Source organism: Thrips palmi, unplaced genomic scaffold (genome assembly GCF_012932325.1).
Source record: "Thrips palmi isolate BJ-2018 unplaced genomic scaffold, TpBJ-2018v1 HiC_scaffold_8, whole genome shotgun sequence".
NCBI lineage: Eukaryota > Metazoa > Arthropoda > Insecta > Thysanoptera > Thripidae > Thrips > Thrips palmi.
Genome location: NW_023144635.1, coordinates 14,275,064 through 14,291,150, shown reverse-complemented (window position 1 = coordinate 14,291,150; position 16,087 = coordinate 14,275,064). Strand labels below are relative to the sequence as shown.

At 43.9% G+C, this 16,087-nt stretch overlaps 1 protein-coding gene across 1 annotated transcript in view; it reads left to right on the top strand.

The window, feature by feature from the left end:
* LOC117653372 overlaps positions 1 to 16,087 on the top strand; it is a 33,635-nt gene that overhangs the window by 3,729 nt on the left and 13,819 nt on the right. Inside the window, exons 3-5 of the mRNA XM_034399007.1 lie at positions 9,162 to 9,281; positions 10,573 to 10,639; positions 12,045 to 12,139. Coding sequence (XP_034254898.1) covers positions 9,162 to 9,281; positions 10,573 to 10,639; positions 12,045 to 12,139 — 282 coding nt within the window. The remainder of the gene's footprint in view (positions 1 to 9,161; positions 9,282 to 10,572; positions 10,640 to 12,044; positions 12,140 to 16,087) is intronic.

The following is a 16,087-nucleotide window of genomic DNA, read 5'->3' as shown; positions in this document are numbered from 1 at the left end:
TTGAATGTGACAATTCGGGCATGTCACATTGGAACGAACGTGTGTCACATTCGTTTGGATGTGACACGACACAAATCAAGAGGTACCATGCGTCACATTCGTGGTAATGTCTTGGTCCGGCATGGGGACCGTCCCGGCTGGGACCATTCTAAAACCGGGGACACGTTTGGGGACCAATTTGAGAGGGGGACCAATTTTACCGGGGGCGAATCGTTTGCGGACCCAAAAGTCCTTGGAACGAATTTTCGGGGACGAATTGTCCGGATCCCTTGGCAGGCATGTGCTAGCTACAGCGTGCTTGCACGCATGCTCCAGGTAGCGTGTAAGATTTGTAGTCTTAGATTTGTAGAGTTGTTTTGTGCCATGAATGATGTAATTTTAGGCACATCCGTCGGTGAATTTTGTGTCCACCAGGTTTTGTTGGACAATTTGTATTACCTGGTGGATTACAAGATTGCATCACCGATGGATGTGCTGCAAAGTGCATTACTCATGGGACGGAAAAGTCCCATAACAATCTAACTCAAGGAAAGTGACATTACGTTAAAAACGAATGTGATGAAATGTTACCTTCCTTTGAGCATTGAATCACATTTCTTTGAATGTGAATAAGGCAATTTATGTCTGATTCACGTCCAAACGAATGTGACACAATGTTCAAAGGAACTCAACATTTTGTCACATTCGGTTCAACGTGATGTCGCGTTCCAGGATAGATAGTGGACATTTAGTGTGTAGAGAAACTGGCTTTGCGATCACTCAGCCAGTCAGCGAAAACTTTGTTCAAATTTTTTCCCAGGGTAGCGGGTCTTAACAGGGTGGTTGAAAATCCGATGCTGCCGTTAAGCCTGCGCTTCGGCTGCGCTAACTAAAATCTCAAACGTTATTGCACTCTTCCAACTCAGAGCAGGGTCATTCCATCCTACTTTTACATCCCGTTACATCGACCCCCTCCGATTTGCTCCAAATTTTGGTCAAATGTTACCTATCTATAGATACGTCGTCCACCAAAAAATTAGACCTCTACGGTGCATGGTTTGGCTAAAAACGCATTTTTTCATTTTGACCATTTTTGCTGAAATTAGTGTAGGTTTTTACGAAAATGGCTATAACTTCCTTTCTAATCGCAAGACTCCGTTCAAACTTGGTACTCCCACTCAAAATTCAACAAGGAATCCAAATCTGCCGTCGGAATTGACCTAGGGTCGGGTGATTCCGTGCGTAGAGGGTCATTTTGGATGTACCAAATGTTCTTTTTTAAAGTTCAACTTTAGGGGCTAAATTTGGTGTAGATGGCATACATAGTACCCCACAGTACCCCTCTGAGCGTGGCAGCGCTACAACTTGACTTTTAATTTCACCCCCTATGAAATACGGCGGAATTTACAGAAATAATGACGGAATTTACGGATTACGGAATTTACAAAGCGAAGTGTTTCGTCTCCTGACCCGCTGGGTTACAAGATAGGTAAAAACTGTTGACGGTGTCATTTTGAGCATCCAAAATAGCGTTTTTCAGCGAAGGTTGTGGGAACTTTCTCCCTCAGATGGAGGAGCTACGGCCCGAAACGGAATTTACATCTATTTTTACACCCTTACCGTTTTGAACAATTCTGACGGCCTGGAAGCGTCGTTTGACCGCCCCAGGTCCCGCGGGCACCGGCTTCTGGAAGGGTTTTTTTATGTTCTTTCGATCCCAAGTGGTCGCGAGGTTCTAAAACGAAAAGGAACCCCAGTAGACCGTCAGTTGTGAAAACAGCATGGGTCACATGGTCACACGGTGGACATTTTCCCATAGGCTGTTTCAGGTTCAACAAGTGATGATACAAAGGTCACCTTCCGTAATTTTGCGAAGAATAAGTCAGGGAAGAGAGTGAAATAGCCAGTTTTCTTTTGATGTGGCTGAGTTATATACTACAGCATGGCAATGTTGTCTTATAGGTGTTGGTGACCATGACGGAACTTACAAAACGACACTTTAGCAGCTTACGAAACCTAGAAAAACAAAAGTTAGATTGACTTATCCACATGAGGACATGGTCCTCGTTTAGTAAAACAAATTTGAATTGCCCAAGCTACTCAATCAACCTCAGTTCAGGTGCAAGGCCCCGGTGACCTGAAATGACCCCCTACGCAGGGAATCACCCGGTCACCCAAAGTTGGTCATATGGCGGAAATACGAAAAAAATTGACATTTGTGCCAATTTCCAGCTGCAACACTTACAGGGCTCCTAGACAGCTCAAAATCTTCAGAAAAGTGCCATCTTTAAGAATCTGAATACAGAAGTCTCAGTATATGCTTCCTAAGGGTAAGTTCTTGACCAAAACGCGAAATGCCGCCCAAAACCGCATGTTTCACCCTCCCACGGACGCCACCTGGGCGGCACGGGTCCCTCCGCGTGTTTGAAGGACTAGCTGGGTCATTTCGGGTTGCAGGTGGGCACCCCGCACTGTAAAGTACTCTAGAACGAAGGCCCACGCACCTCCAAGGTCACACAATTAAGCGCACAGCACGTATTTGCCTAGATTCGGAATAGGGGTAGGTTGGGTAAGAAAAGTACACTCGAAGCTCGGGTAAGAAAAGTACACCCGCACTCTTAAAACCTTACGAAGTATTTTGAGCATACATATAACAAACTAAAATACTTTGTTATACGAAGAAATAGTTTGTAAATTACGAAGTATTTTCTTTGTAAGCTTACGTTAAGGGGTATTGAAATGCACGTTTTTTTGAATTCCATACCGGCACACCCGGAAAAGGGTTCATTCTGACCTAAAACCATCGCAAACCAAATTTGAGACCGATCGAATAATATTTAGGGGTCGCTACAATGGCTAAAAGTTGTAAATTTGACGTAATTTTTAACAAAATACAACTTTGGAGTATTTGCAGCCCTGCGCATCCGGTGTTGGTCCTAGCTTGTGGCCCCCGGAGACTTTTTTTTCTCGGGATCCAGGCCGACCAAAAGAACCCTACGGGATGCGTTTCGAGCGAATAATAAGGGAACTGGGTCCATTTTACGCTCAAAAAAGTGTTCTTTTCGCCGCTTTTAGTGCTTTAGAGGCCTACCAAACGTTTGCCTTGCGTCACAAAAAATTTAAACCCATGTATTTTGATAGAAAAAAGGTTGCTCTTTCAAATGGCGGTCACGGAAACAGTCTACGATTTTTGGTTTAGGCTCCAGAGCCGTTTTAAGTTGAAAAATGGACTTAATTTTTGTGAAAATTAGAGCAAATGTTCACTCTTAGTCACGTGCGACGTATGGTTTGGCCACTGGCGCTACCCGGCGAAGTGCAGGCGGTGCACTGTGGTTAGAGAAGCTTCTCGGGTAGAAATTTACGGCTTTTATACGGCTGCTAGATATTTTGTGATCAAAGTAACGCGCAGGCGTTCGAAAAATACCTGGATTATGTTTGGACTGTGTCAGCAAGATGTCGACAAAATATTCGGATATTTTGTTGACGTTTTGCCAATCTCTGGCCGGCCGCTTTTCGACGTCGTTTAAAACGACCTTAAAAAGATGTCCAAAAGGCAAAGACAAAATATCGGCAAGGAGCTGCCGCATCGCCGGCCGCAGCAGCAAAAGTGAGACCACTGGCGTCGATCCACAAACCTGCCGCTTGCGAGACAAGAGCGGATCTGCATGGCGAGACCGTCATCACTGAAAAAGAATTGCAGCGGAGCGGTCCGTATGCGACCGCGTGGACTCAGCCGGTCCCTACCCCAGATGAAGACTGTGATGTCGCGCTCCAGCGAACTCTGTTGATCACGCGCGGCAATAACAGCTAGTCCAGAGCGTGGCCCTGCTGCGACCTGCTGTGAACGAATGGGAGAAACGAGGCTGACACAATCCAAACATAATCAAGGTATTTTTCGAACGCCTGCGCGTTACTTTGATCACAAAATATCTAGCAGCCGTATAAAAGCCGTAAATTTCTACCCGAGAAGCTTCTCCAACCACAGTGCACCTCGATGGGTCCTACTGACAAAGTGCGATCTCCAAACGACGCGCAAACAAAGTGCGATCTCCAAAGCCCGGACAAGCAAAGTTCGATCTCCACGGGACTGCCCAGATTTGAGGTTATGTTGCTCTGCTTAAATGGTCTTTTTCAGCGCGATGCCAAATTATTTTGCGGAAACAGTTACTGTGCTAAAAAAATCAGTGCATTACCTAAACATAGGTGTTAAAGCTAGCAATAGAACGAAATAAAATCATTTAATATGGCCACTTGAAAATAGATTCACGTGCCCCGTATTTGAGCACATCGAACTTTGTTTAGCGGGACATTGGAGATCGAACTTTGTTTGCGCGTCGTTTGGAGATCGCATTTTGTCTGTAGGACCCATCGACCTCCTGCACTTCGCCGGGTAGCGCCAGTGGCCAAACCATACGTCGCACGTGACTAAGAGTGAACATTTGCTCTAATTTTCACAAAAATTAAGTCCATTTTTCAACTTAAAACGGCCCTGGAGCCTAAACCAAAAATCGTAGACTGTTTCCGTGACCGCCATTTGAAAGAGCAACCTTTTTTCTATCAAAATACATGGGTTTAAATTTTTTGTGACGCAAGGCAAACGTTTGGTAGGCCTCTAAAGCACTAAAAGCGGCGAAAAAAACACTTTTTTGAGCGTAAAATGGACCCAGTTCCCTTATTATTCGCTCGAAACGCATCCCGTCGGGTTCTTTTGGTCGGCCTGGATCCCGGGAAAAAAAATTTTCCGGGGGCAACAAGCTAGGACCAACACCGGATGCGCAGGGCTTCAAATACTCCAAAGTTGTATTTTGTTAAAAATTACGTCAAATTTACAACTTTCAGCCATTGTAGCGACCCCTAAATATTTTTCGATCGGTCTCAAATTTGGTTTGCGGTGGTTTTAGGTCAGAATGAACCCTTTTCCGGGTGTGCCGGTATGGAATTCAAAAAAACGTGCATTTCAATACCCCTTAGCTTACGTATGCTCAAAATACTTTGTTATACAAACTACTTTTCTTAGTAAGGCCCAAAATAGTTTGTAAGGTTTTCTCAGTGCGTTATATCTCCGAACTGAAACTACACTGATCCATCACGTTAGTGGTTTTAGAAAGATTGGTCATCCCGCTGGCGCGGGCGCCCCCGAGGTTATTTCCTTAATTATTAGACTTATTGTATTTTTCCGTGTTTTCACTTTGTTTTTTTGAGGGCTGAGAAGCAGCAGTTAGGGGATTGCCAATGAGTCTAATGCACCCTTTATGTGATGCTCTTTCGATATGTGCAAGGCGATTTGCAAACAGTGGCCTAGTTTGAATAATTTCGAAGCAGTCTGTGACCTCTGCACAGAGCAAGATCGGAGCGAGACCTTCACCTCACTGCCGCTTTAGGGTGTTACCGCCCCCTGGTCCAACAGAGAGCAGCACTGGGTTGCCTGCTCGTTCACCAGTGGGCGCAAGCGAGGCGCCCCGGCAGGCCACCAAGAACACTGCAGAGGTCGACGGGACGGCCTACCTCCCAGGCGCTCCGCTGCTCAGGGGTAGGTTGGGGAAGAAAAGTACAAAACGCGTACTTTGCACTGTACAGAAGTTCCGAATGAGGATTCAACTAGTCTGCTCTCGTGAACATGTAATCCAATGCCTTCCTAATGAAATGGATCACTGTTCGTTGATTATAGTTCCCCACATTACGTACAACATGGCAAAATGTATGTGATTTCGGAACTCCTCGAAAAGGGTAAGAAAAGTACACCACCGGGAAAGAAAAGTACAACGAAAAGAATTGCGAGTTCGAACCAGGAGACCACCAATCTTGGCTCAATACAGGTTTACCCCTAAAGTGAAGAGCTTTCACTTGCCATTAGTTCAAGTTTCGTCAAAATCGGTCAATTGTTTCTGATTCTACTACATGGACTCATCACAGAAGGTCCAAGAAGCCTTTTCTCAGAGATAAGTGGGTACAGCATTTTTGTACTTTTCTTCCCCTTTTCACGTAAATGCCCAATAACTTGTTTATTTCGAGTCTAATTCTATAACTTGTGTTGACATTTTTTGCTTGTCTCGCCTAATCAAATCTATTTCTGTGATCAATTCAATTTTCATCCCGCTTTTAGTTTCTTAGAGGGTGTTCTTTTCTTCCCCAATGCCTGTACTTTTCTTCCCCAGCCGACTGTACTTTTCTTCCCCATTTCATTTTTACACTTATAAAAAATTATGTTGCAGCCTAAGAGCATCGAACGGCACTGTTTTTTAAAGATGATGGTCTAAGCTATAAGGTGGTACCTTACATTGGACTGTCGGCTGATTCTGCAGGAAGCTGTACTTCAAAGTACAAATATTTAAAAAAAGATTTTCATAGTTATTTTTAATGTGTTTTTCAAACGTGCAGTTTGATTCTAAATATTATATGTAGAACTGGGCTAAATTTATTTGTTGCCAGCGGGATGACCAATCTTTCTAAAACCACTAACGTGATGGTTCAGTGTAGTTTCAGTTCGGAGATATAACGGGTGTACTTTTCTTACCCGAGCTTCGGGTGGGACATTCCACGTGAATCCAACGACGGTTTGGAATCGAGGTCCTCGGATTTCGACCTAAGTGGTATCAATCGATTCGGTATCGGCCCCTGACTCACCATGTAAATTTTTTTGAAAAAAATTTTGAACGGTTTAGTTTTTGCACCAGTTTCATGATTTTATAAGTTAAAAAATAGTAAAAACAAAAAAAAATTCAAAATTTTTTGTAGGTGTTCTTGAGGGTTTAGGAATGTGGGAAAAGCATTAAAAGTTGTTTGAGAACCATCTGGGAGGTGTTAAGGGTAGTGAAAATGGTGAATTTTGGTGAAAATTTGACAAATTTCACCGTTCTGAAAATACGTCATCATGGATTTTGGCCAAACTTATTTTTTCTTTTCCTCTACTATTGGTGCATACTCCCTTAAGAGGGTTTGGATGGCCCGCCCCAATTTTTTCTTCTGGAGCCTTTAACATGTCTAATTACGGCATATTTTTCCCTTTAATTGTCTGTTTTTTTGTCGTTTCTCTCATGCGCTTACTTGGTCGATCATGCAGATCACTCAAAGTAAGGATATCAGGGCCCAACACAACTCCTGATAGCTAGCTCTTCTATATGCAGACTTTTAGGGACCCATGCAATCATTATCATAGATACTTTAAACAAATTTATTTTATTTTGAGAACATTTTCACTCATAGATCTCGACTAACCTGAGACATGGAGTTTGGAAGTGGACAAAAGTTTAGTGACAACTCACTATTTAAGGATGGCAAGATTCAGAAATTCTTAATGAAAAGAGTAATTAAGTTGAAACATGTGCTGTACTACATAAAGTTCACTTCGAAACTCCATGTCTCAGGTTAGTCGAGATCTATGAGTGAAAATGTGCTCAAAATAAAATAAATTTGTTTAAAGTATCTATGATTATGATTGCATGGGTCCCTAAACACTCTACCAAAAAGGTCCTGTAAATGCCGTTAATTTATTACCAGTTTTTACTGTAGGTCAATTCACAGCGTTTACAGTGATCTGGTCACGGGATTCACTGTGATCTTGTTCACGGTGTTCACTGTGATCTGGTCCCCAGTAAACACTGTGAGTTTGACGCCACTGAGCACCGAAGTACTGCCAATCAGGCTCCAATTCACGGCGTTTACTGTGGCCAGATCACAGTGAACACTGTGACCGAGATCACAGTGAACGCCGTGAACTAGTTCACAGCAAACGCCGTGAATTGCATAACAGCAAACATTGGTAATAAATTAACGGCGTTGACAGGACATTTTTTGTAGAGTGAAAGTCTGCATATAGAAGAGCTAGCTATCAGGAGTTGTGTTGGGTTCTGATATCCTTACTTTGAGTGATCTGCATGGTCGACCAAGTAAGCGCATGAGAGAAACGACAAAAAAACAGTCAATTAAAGGGAAAAATATGCCGCAATTAGACATGTTATAGGCTCCAGAAGAAAAAATTGTGGCGGGCCATCCAAACCCTCTTAAGAGAGTATGCACCAATAGTAGAGGAAAAGAAAAAAAAAGTTTGGCCAAAATCCATGATGACGTATTTTCAGAACGGTGAAATTTGTCAAATTTTCACCAAAATTCACCATTTTTACTACCCTTAAAACCTCCCAGATGGTTCTAAAACAACTTTTAATGCTTTTACCACATTCCTAAACCCTCAAGAACACCTACAAAACATTTTGAAATTTTTTTTTTGTTTTTACTATTTTTAAACTTATAAAATCATAAAACTGGTGCAAAAACTAAACCGTTCAAAATTTTTTCAAAAAAATTTACATAGTGAGTCAGGGGCCGATACCGAATCGATTGATACCACTTAGGTCGAAATCCGAGGACCTCGATTCCAAACCGTCGTTGGATTCACGTGGAATGTCCCGAGTGTACTTTTCTTACCCAACCTACCCCTATTCCGAATCTAGGCAAAATACGTGATGTGCGCCTAATTGTGTGACCTTGGAGGTGCGTGGGCCTTCGTTCTTGAGTACTTTACAGTGCGGGGTGCCCACCTGTAACCCAAAATGACCCAGCTAGTCCTTCAAACACGCGGAGGGACCCGTGCCGCCCAGGTGGCGTCCGTGGGAGGGTGAAACAAGCGGTTTTGGGCGGTATTTCGCGTTTTGGTCAAGAACTGACCCTTAGGAAGCATATACTGGGACTTCTGTATTCAGATTCTTAAAGATGGCACTTTTCTGAAGATTTTGAGCTGTCTAGGAGCCCTGTAAGTGTTGCAGCTGGAAATTGGCACAAATGTCAATTTTTTTCGTATTTCCGCCATATGACCAACTTTGGGTGACCCTAGGTTAATTCCGACGGCAGATTTGGATTCCTTGTTGAATTTTGACTGGGAGTACCAAGTTTGAACGGAGTCTTGCGATTAGAAAGGAAGTTATAGCCGTTTTCGTAAAAACCTACACTAATTTCAGCAAAAAAGGTCAAAATGAAAAAATGCGTTTTTAGCCAAACCATGCATCGTAGAGGTCTAATTTTTTGGTGGACGACTTCACTATAGGTAGGTAACATTTGACCAAAATTTGGAGCAAATCGGAGGGGGTCGATGTAACGGGATGTAAAAGTGGGATGGAATGACCCGAGCATTAACAAGCACGAGCTTTTGACGAAGGAACGGTTCCTTGACTCTTTGTTGCACTCCACAGATGATGGAGGTCTTGTTCGTGGGCCCTGCAATGCTGCTGTCGGTGCTCATTGCGGACTTACGCAAGGAGTGTGAGGCGCTCATCAAGCAGACGCGACTTCCCCGCCCTCTAGTGTCCTTGGTAATCAAACTGATTTTGTGAATGTGGGCGAAATTTGAGTTCCACCACACCGGTGAATTTATTTAACACAGAAGTGTGTCATGCATGGGTGGTACTACAGTCCTAATTTGGCCCGAAAGCCTGACGACAATTTTCAAAAGTGTTTGTTCACTCTGTACACGGTTTCGGTGATTTAAATATTAGCAAACGAGGTGAATTTTGGAGACAATTGAAGAGGAGTTGAAATTGGAGATCTGCGTCGAGCCTACATCGCTATGATGCAGGGTTTTGAGTTACCTTTTTTCCTACTTAGAAGGAGAAAAGGTTGAGTTTTGCCTTTTTTACATCAGAGGCACATATAAGTACAAACTGAGTTTTGGCCTTTTGCCATTTTTGCTCCAATGAAGCCATGTGGACTTCGGTTGAGTTATCTCCAGTTTCCGATGAAATTGGGGCCGTGAATGAGTTCAAGCCGAGTAACGTTCTTCTTCCACGTCCATTTTCTTCTTAACTACTAGGAATTGAGTCAAATAATTTTGTGTAATTTGGCGATTTGGTGCAAAACCATTGAGGCAAAGTACTGATAAAACAAAATTCAGTAATAAGTCAAAGTTATGCCCTTCTTCCGCTTTCAAGATCAGATGTTTTAAAACTTGGGATCAGGGCGGGGAAAAACCGTACACCCCAATTTTAGACTGAACTGACGAATTAGGACACTCGAAAATACTTTCTCCTAGTTAGCGCAAACCTTCATTAACACTGAGAATAAAAGAGTCACCGCCATCGCCCTTTTATTGGGTAACGTACGCACCGTTGCCCAAATTTGGGTGACGAGCCAGCGGTGACCAAATTTTGGGCAGTCATAAAATCGTCGCCCAAATTTGGGTAACGTCGTCGGCGACGCCGTAAAGGTCCCCGATGACGCTCTTTCCGGGGCCACCGCGATGACCCAATGTGGCGTTGAGGCCTCCGGTCATCGTGGTGGCCCCCGAAGGACGCCATCGGGAACCTCACAGCGTCGCCGACGGCGTTATCCAAAAATGGGCGACCAAATGCCTGTTACCAAATTTCGGGTGATGAATTTTTCGTCACTAAAATTTGGGCAACGAAGTTGCATTACCCATTTAAAGGGTGATGGTGGTGACCAATTCATTTTCAGTGTAACGCGTAACGGTATTCGTAATTCTAAAAATCAGGAAATCCAGTCTAAAACTGTCCGATTTTTCCCAACCTTCGATGCGTTCGGTTCTTCCCCGCCCTGACCCAAGGGTTTCGACCTTAGAGTTAAATACTTATCACCTGCGTTTTGCAGAAAATGGATTCTGCATTCAGCAACCAAGACTATGCCGGTAGGATCAAACAGCCGCATAATGATACGGGTAAGACTTTTAAGCGTTACCTCCTTTCCATCAGTTTTCATTAGATCTTGATGACGTCTGCAAGTGTAGGACCACGGAGACAAGCTTGTAGGGCACTGTTGTCCTACGGTTAACTACAATCAGTTTGTCCTATTGTGGCCCCACACTTCCAGCCGTCGGACATGCTGTGGTCGACACTTGGACGTGTCGGACACAGTGAGTGTGGTCGACACTTGGACGTGTCCGACACAGTGAGTGTGGTCGACACTTCAAAGCGTCGGACACAACGGGTCGACACTTGGAAGCGCAGGACAAACTGGTCTACGCCTACAAGTGTCCACTTATCCTTTCGATTTGAAGTGCATTAATGTCTGGTCTGTTAGGTTAGGTCTGCTAGTTTTCTCAGTCAATACTTACGTTTATGCGCCCAAAACAGAATTCTCAATACCATTTTGAGTTAACCTTTTGAGGTGAGACAAAGTAATCTCACTATCGCTGGGCGAAACTTCTAAGTCCCACCCTCCCACTACCGTGTCCCAATTGTTTATTAATCGTTTTGATCACTTGAGGGGGGAGACTCGTCATTTTCCGTCAAAAACTCAGATTTTCGTCTTTGAATTATTTGTGTCGAACCCTTGAATTAGGCGGCTGGCTGGTTTTGAAATTCAAAACCATTAGGCTAGAGGATGACATTTTGTAATTTATTTTCCACAGGATGGGTTAGACCGTTCGAACTTTGAAGCCACTTTACTCTATTGCAATATTTTGGGTCTCGCGCGCACGATATAAGCCAGACCGTTGCTTGTTTCGACTTCATAATTTTTCTAATGTTTCGCCTCCATCTTGAGGTGAAGATGACTTTCTTCAATCGGGCATGCGGAAGTGGCCGAAAACAATGATTGAAATGTCTAAATTTGCATTTTTTTAACCACTTAAAACCTAGGAACCAGCTACTTAAACTATCCTTGTCCAAGTGTGCCAGGTGTCAGGTCACCAGCAGGAACCAAGACAAATGATGCCGCATAGTCTAACGCGCAGTGAATTTTTGACATAGTTTAGTGATTGAGCAGAGAGATAGCAGATCCTGGGTTCTAGACCTAGAGTCAAACTTTTTGTTTTCAAAATCAATATTAAAGAACCAGCTCTTTAATGGAAAACCCCACTGACCTTCAAATTTATTGGAAAAAGTTATAACTTTTGTGAAAGTCAAAATTTTGGTGTTCAAGACGAGCGTAGTTGAACACTTCATTAAAGCACCGAACTACGCTTGAGCACCTTTCGCTTGAAATGAAAGCACGAAAAAGAGATGGCTCTATGACTATACTATATTTCTAAAAACTGTGCGCTCTACAAAATCATGCGTGTGGCCGCGGTTGATTTGCACCATCGCTGTTCCATTTCTCCACCGGGGCCTGTTGCGTCGCAGTCGAGATGTGGAGGTCCTTCCGAGTACGACAGCAGTTCTTGCACGACATGACCATCGGGCTGAATGCCATGTTCGCACTCGTTCATCTAGTAAAGGTACGCAGGATGTTCATGCATTTAACAGTGATGTCTTCAGAGTTTAAGAATTGACCGTTCATGGAAGCTTCCGCTGCTTAGAAGAGAAGTAAACTAGTGCACAACTGCGTCTTGCCTGCGGAGGACACTGCACGGAAAAAAAGAATGTCATGTGACGCACGGAGTTTTACGGCGTCAAGCATGCGTTTGTAAGTGTGTACTTGCAAGTATGCATTTGGAAGTGTGTACTTAGTAGACACTTTGGTTTGTAGTGTACTCTCCGCGGGGCCTTGTATTCTCCATAGGCTCTTACAGTATTCTCCGTAGGACCTGGAAGACTGTAAAGTCCTACTGAGAACACTGTAAGGTCCTTCGGAGAATACTGTAAGAGCCTACGGAGAATAATGACAAGGGCACTGTGGGAAAAATCACAGTAAATCCTGTAGTGATTAGTACAGCTGTCACTGTAGTTCAGAGTACAGGATTTACTGTACTTTTTTAACAGGATGTACTGTACTTTGTACGGGATTTACTGTACCACAGGAGTGGAGTACGGAATATCCTGTACCAGGTACAGTAGATACTGTAGCCAGGCACGGTAAATCCTGTGTTCTGAACTACAGTAAATCCCGGCAAAAAAATTAACGGGATTCACTGTGGTTTTTTCGCACAGTGGGGGCTACGGAAAATTACCATGGTAAACAGCATATGCATAAGCGGTTTACAGAATTTTCCGTACCTTTTTGCCACAGTGCAAACAAAAAGCCCCTCTTTTCTACTTGGGGAATGTGTAACGCACTGAGTACTTGATTATCCCTTCTTGAGTCATTGATACCACTGACAATTAAGTCATAGGTTCAGGGAAATGTTTTTCTTGACCACTCCATCACCCCAGGTAATTCATCGAACCCATATCCCAATGACTTCAATTTAAGAAATTCATTGTGGCCGGAAAACAAAATTTTAACGATGAGATTACTGCACTGTTAAAACTAAGGCGTACTATTACGCCCTTCGTGAAGCTCACAGCCAGTACGCCCTTCTTCAAGCGTACAAGAGTTCATGCGCTCCTTCCTATCTAGGCCTAAATGCATGGGGGAATTGCCTTCAAGCGTAGTTGTATGCTTCAAGAAGGGCGTACAGTCTTGAAGCGTAGTTGTACACTACAAACCTAACTGTCTACTAAGTACACACTTACAAATGCGTGCTTGCAAGTACACACTTACAAACGCATGCTTGGCCAAGTACACACTTACAAATGCATGCTTGGAAGTACACACTTACAAACGCATGCTTGACGCCGTAAAACTCCATGCGTCAAGCATGCGTTTGTAAGTGTGTACTTGCAAGCATGCATTTGTAAGTGTGTACTCGGGCAAGCATGCGTTTGTAAGTGCGTACTTGCAAGCATGCAGTTGTAAGTGTGTACTTAGTAGACAGTTAGGTTTGCAGTGTACGCTTGTACGCTTGGGGTGGGGTGGGGGACATCGGCGGCATCATTGGTAGAATCAATGGTTTTAGGTCGAGTGGTACTGGTACCAGAGGTACAGTGGTGATCGACTGGTCTTAAATATCTTGGCGGATGGTCTCCCTGATACTGAAAATGTCGCTAGAGGAAAAATTAAATTTTCCTCCAGACACTATTTCTAGGGAGAACTTGCAGACAAACACGCCGCTGTCGTCACCATTGTTCTGCTGTGGAATACCAAAAATGAAAAGTTGTCAGAAGAAATCATAAGCTTCACTGAGAAAACCTTACAAACTATTTTGGGCCTTACAAAGAAAAGTAGTTTGTATAACAAAGTATTTTGAGCATACGTAAGCTTACAAAGAAAATACTTTGTAATTTACAAACTATTTGTTCGTATAACAAAGTATTTTAGTTTGTAATATGTATGCTCAAAATACTTCGTAAGGTTTTAAGAGTGTTTATAGTAATCGCAACTTTAAGGAAACTCTTGATACCTCACCTTAACACAATGCTTTTTCCATTCACCTTCATTGAATTGCAAGTCCTTTGATTAAGCCTCCAAAGCCAAGTACCCAAGAATATTCTGCAATCAAAAATTCATCATGTCCAAACTTGGATGAGGAACAAATACTAGGAGGCTGTCTTGAGGCTCATGAGGCTGTCATAATATCTCAGGGCCTTTTCTTTTACATTAATTTCAATGAGCGCCCAATGAAAACTGCCATTAGCACATTTAAATTGTAGGGAAACAAAAATGATGTCTAAGCCAAATATAGTCACCTGGTTGTACACTTAAAGAAAAATTAGCATTTAAATAATATAAGACCATGGTCTCAGTGCAGTGATCAACCACAGCTTTCATTTTCACTCTCTGAAAAGGGTCGAACTTTTTAAGCACTCACATCCCTTGAGTGCCTCCTGACAGCAAAATGGGATCCTTCAAAATGCCGTCCATTAAAAAAAGCTGACAGAGGTAGAACATTTTTTAACAGCCTCTTCCCGTGATGGGCAACCATTTTCAAGTATTTGTTTATTACCTGTAATTTGCTAAGCGATAGCAAAGCCCGTTACTCCAGTGGGGTTAAAAAACTTTTTCTGTCTGAGTGTGTGCGTGTGGGTGTGCACTACTTCTCCTGAACGGCTCGGGCGATTCGGCTGAGATTTAGCAGGGTCACTAGGTAGGTATATCCTTGGCACACCAAATTTCAGCTTTCTATCTCAATCCCTCTGCTACAACAATGTCCCCAGCCGTGACCTGATGGTGTATCTGGTGAAAAGGAGGCTATTATGTAACAATAGTGGAACAAGGTCGGTGTACGCCAGACCGTGTCTTGTAACAGGCTTCGCGATGCTGCGCCAGTTTCGACAATCCACGCCTGGCGTATACACCTACCTTCACTCTTAAAACCTTACGAAGTATTATGAGCATACATATAACAAACTAAAATACTTTGTTATACGAAGGCCTGTGGTTATTCGTTGTCCTCCTCTCCGACAAAGACAATTACCACAGACCGGCCTAAGTCTTCCTCAGTCTTGCTCTAAGAGGTCCATGGCGATGACGGGAGAATCGCGTGCAGTCGTCACTGTTTTGACTGCTGCGGCTCTGACGAGACAATGGCGGCTCCTCGTGGCCTGCGGGCGGGGCGGGAGTGGAGGCGTTGCCGGCTGGATGTCCCAAGATCCTGATCTCGCTAACTCGTAGAAGCGGCCAAAGATACCAATACATGCCGTGCAAGCACTACCTCCTCTCACTCATATAAATCTTCCCTTTTTCTGCCGTTTTGCAAGTCTTTTTTGCTGGTTACGAGCGCATGGATTTTTTCTTGTTTAAATTTCGGCACTTTATTGGCCTTAACACTTTCTTAACACAATTAGTTATAAAATAAAAAAAAATTCAGTCGTCAGCTTCTTCTGCAGGGCTATTTTCCTCACTATCTTCAACGTATCTCCATCATCAGACTCCTCGTCAGAAACCTCATCCTCTTTAGGCTCCTCCTGCTGTCCTGCGCCGTCACCTTCGCTGTCTTTATCCGAGTCATCCCGAGGGTCCCGCACCGACAAGCCACCGTCTGCCATGGCAGAGTTGAGCGCTGAGACGAAGTCGGCGTGGGGTGCCAGATTGACCACGTCCGCACGACCAACGCTCGAAGTTACGTGGGTGAGGAGTTGTTTGAATGCGGTGCCCGTCTTCGCGAATGCTCTGCCGCTCATTAGTCCCCTCAGCCTTCCGAGGACGGAGGCGTAGATCACCTCGTCCAGGACGCGGGGGCCAGAGGTGCTGCTGGTCAAGACACGTGCCCGGACCCCCTTCATCCCTCTTGGCTCATGCTCCAATCGGTCTCGGTGGCAAGCCAAGTGCGCCGTCATTCCGTCTCGCTGCTTCACGACGTTGGTGCAGTACGGGCAGCGAAATGCGAGCTCTCGCCGATACCCGGTTTTCCTATCCTGGCCTCACTGTAGCTGCCTTTTCGTGAGCACGTCCTCAATCTTAAAGC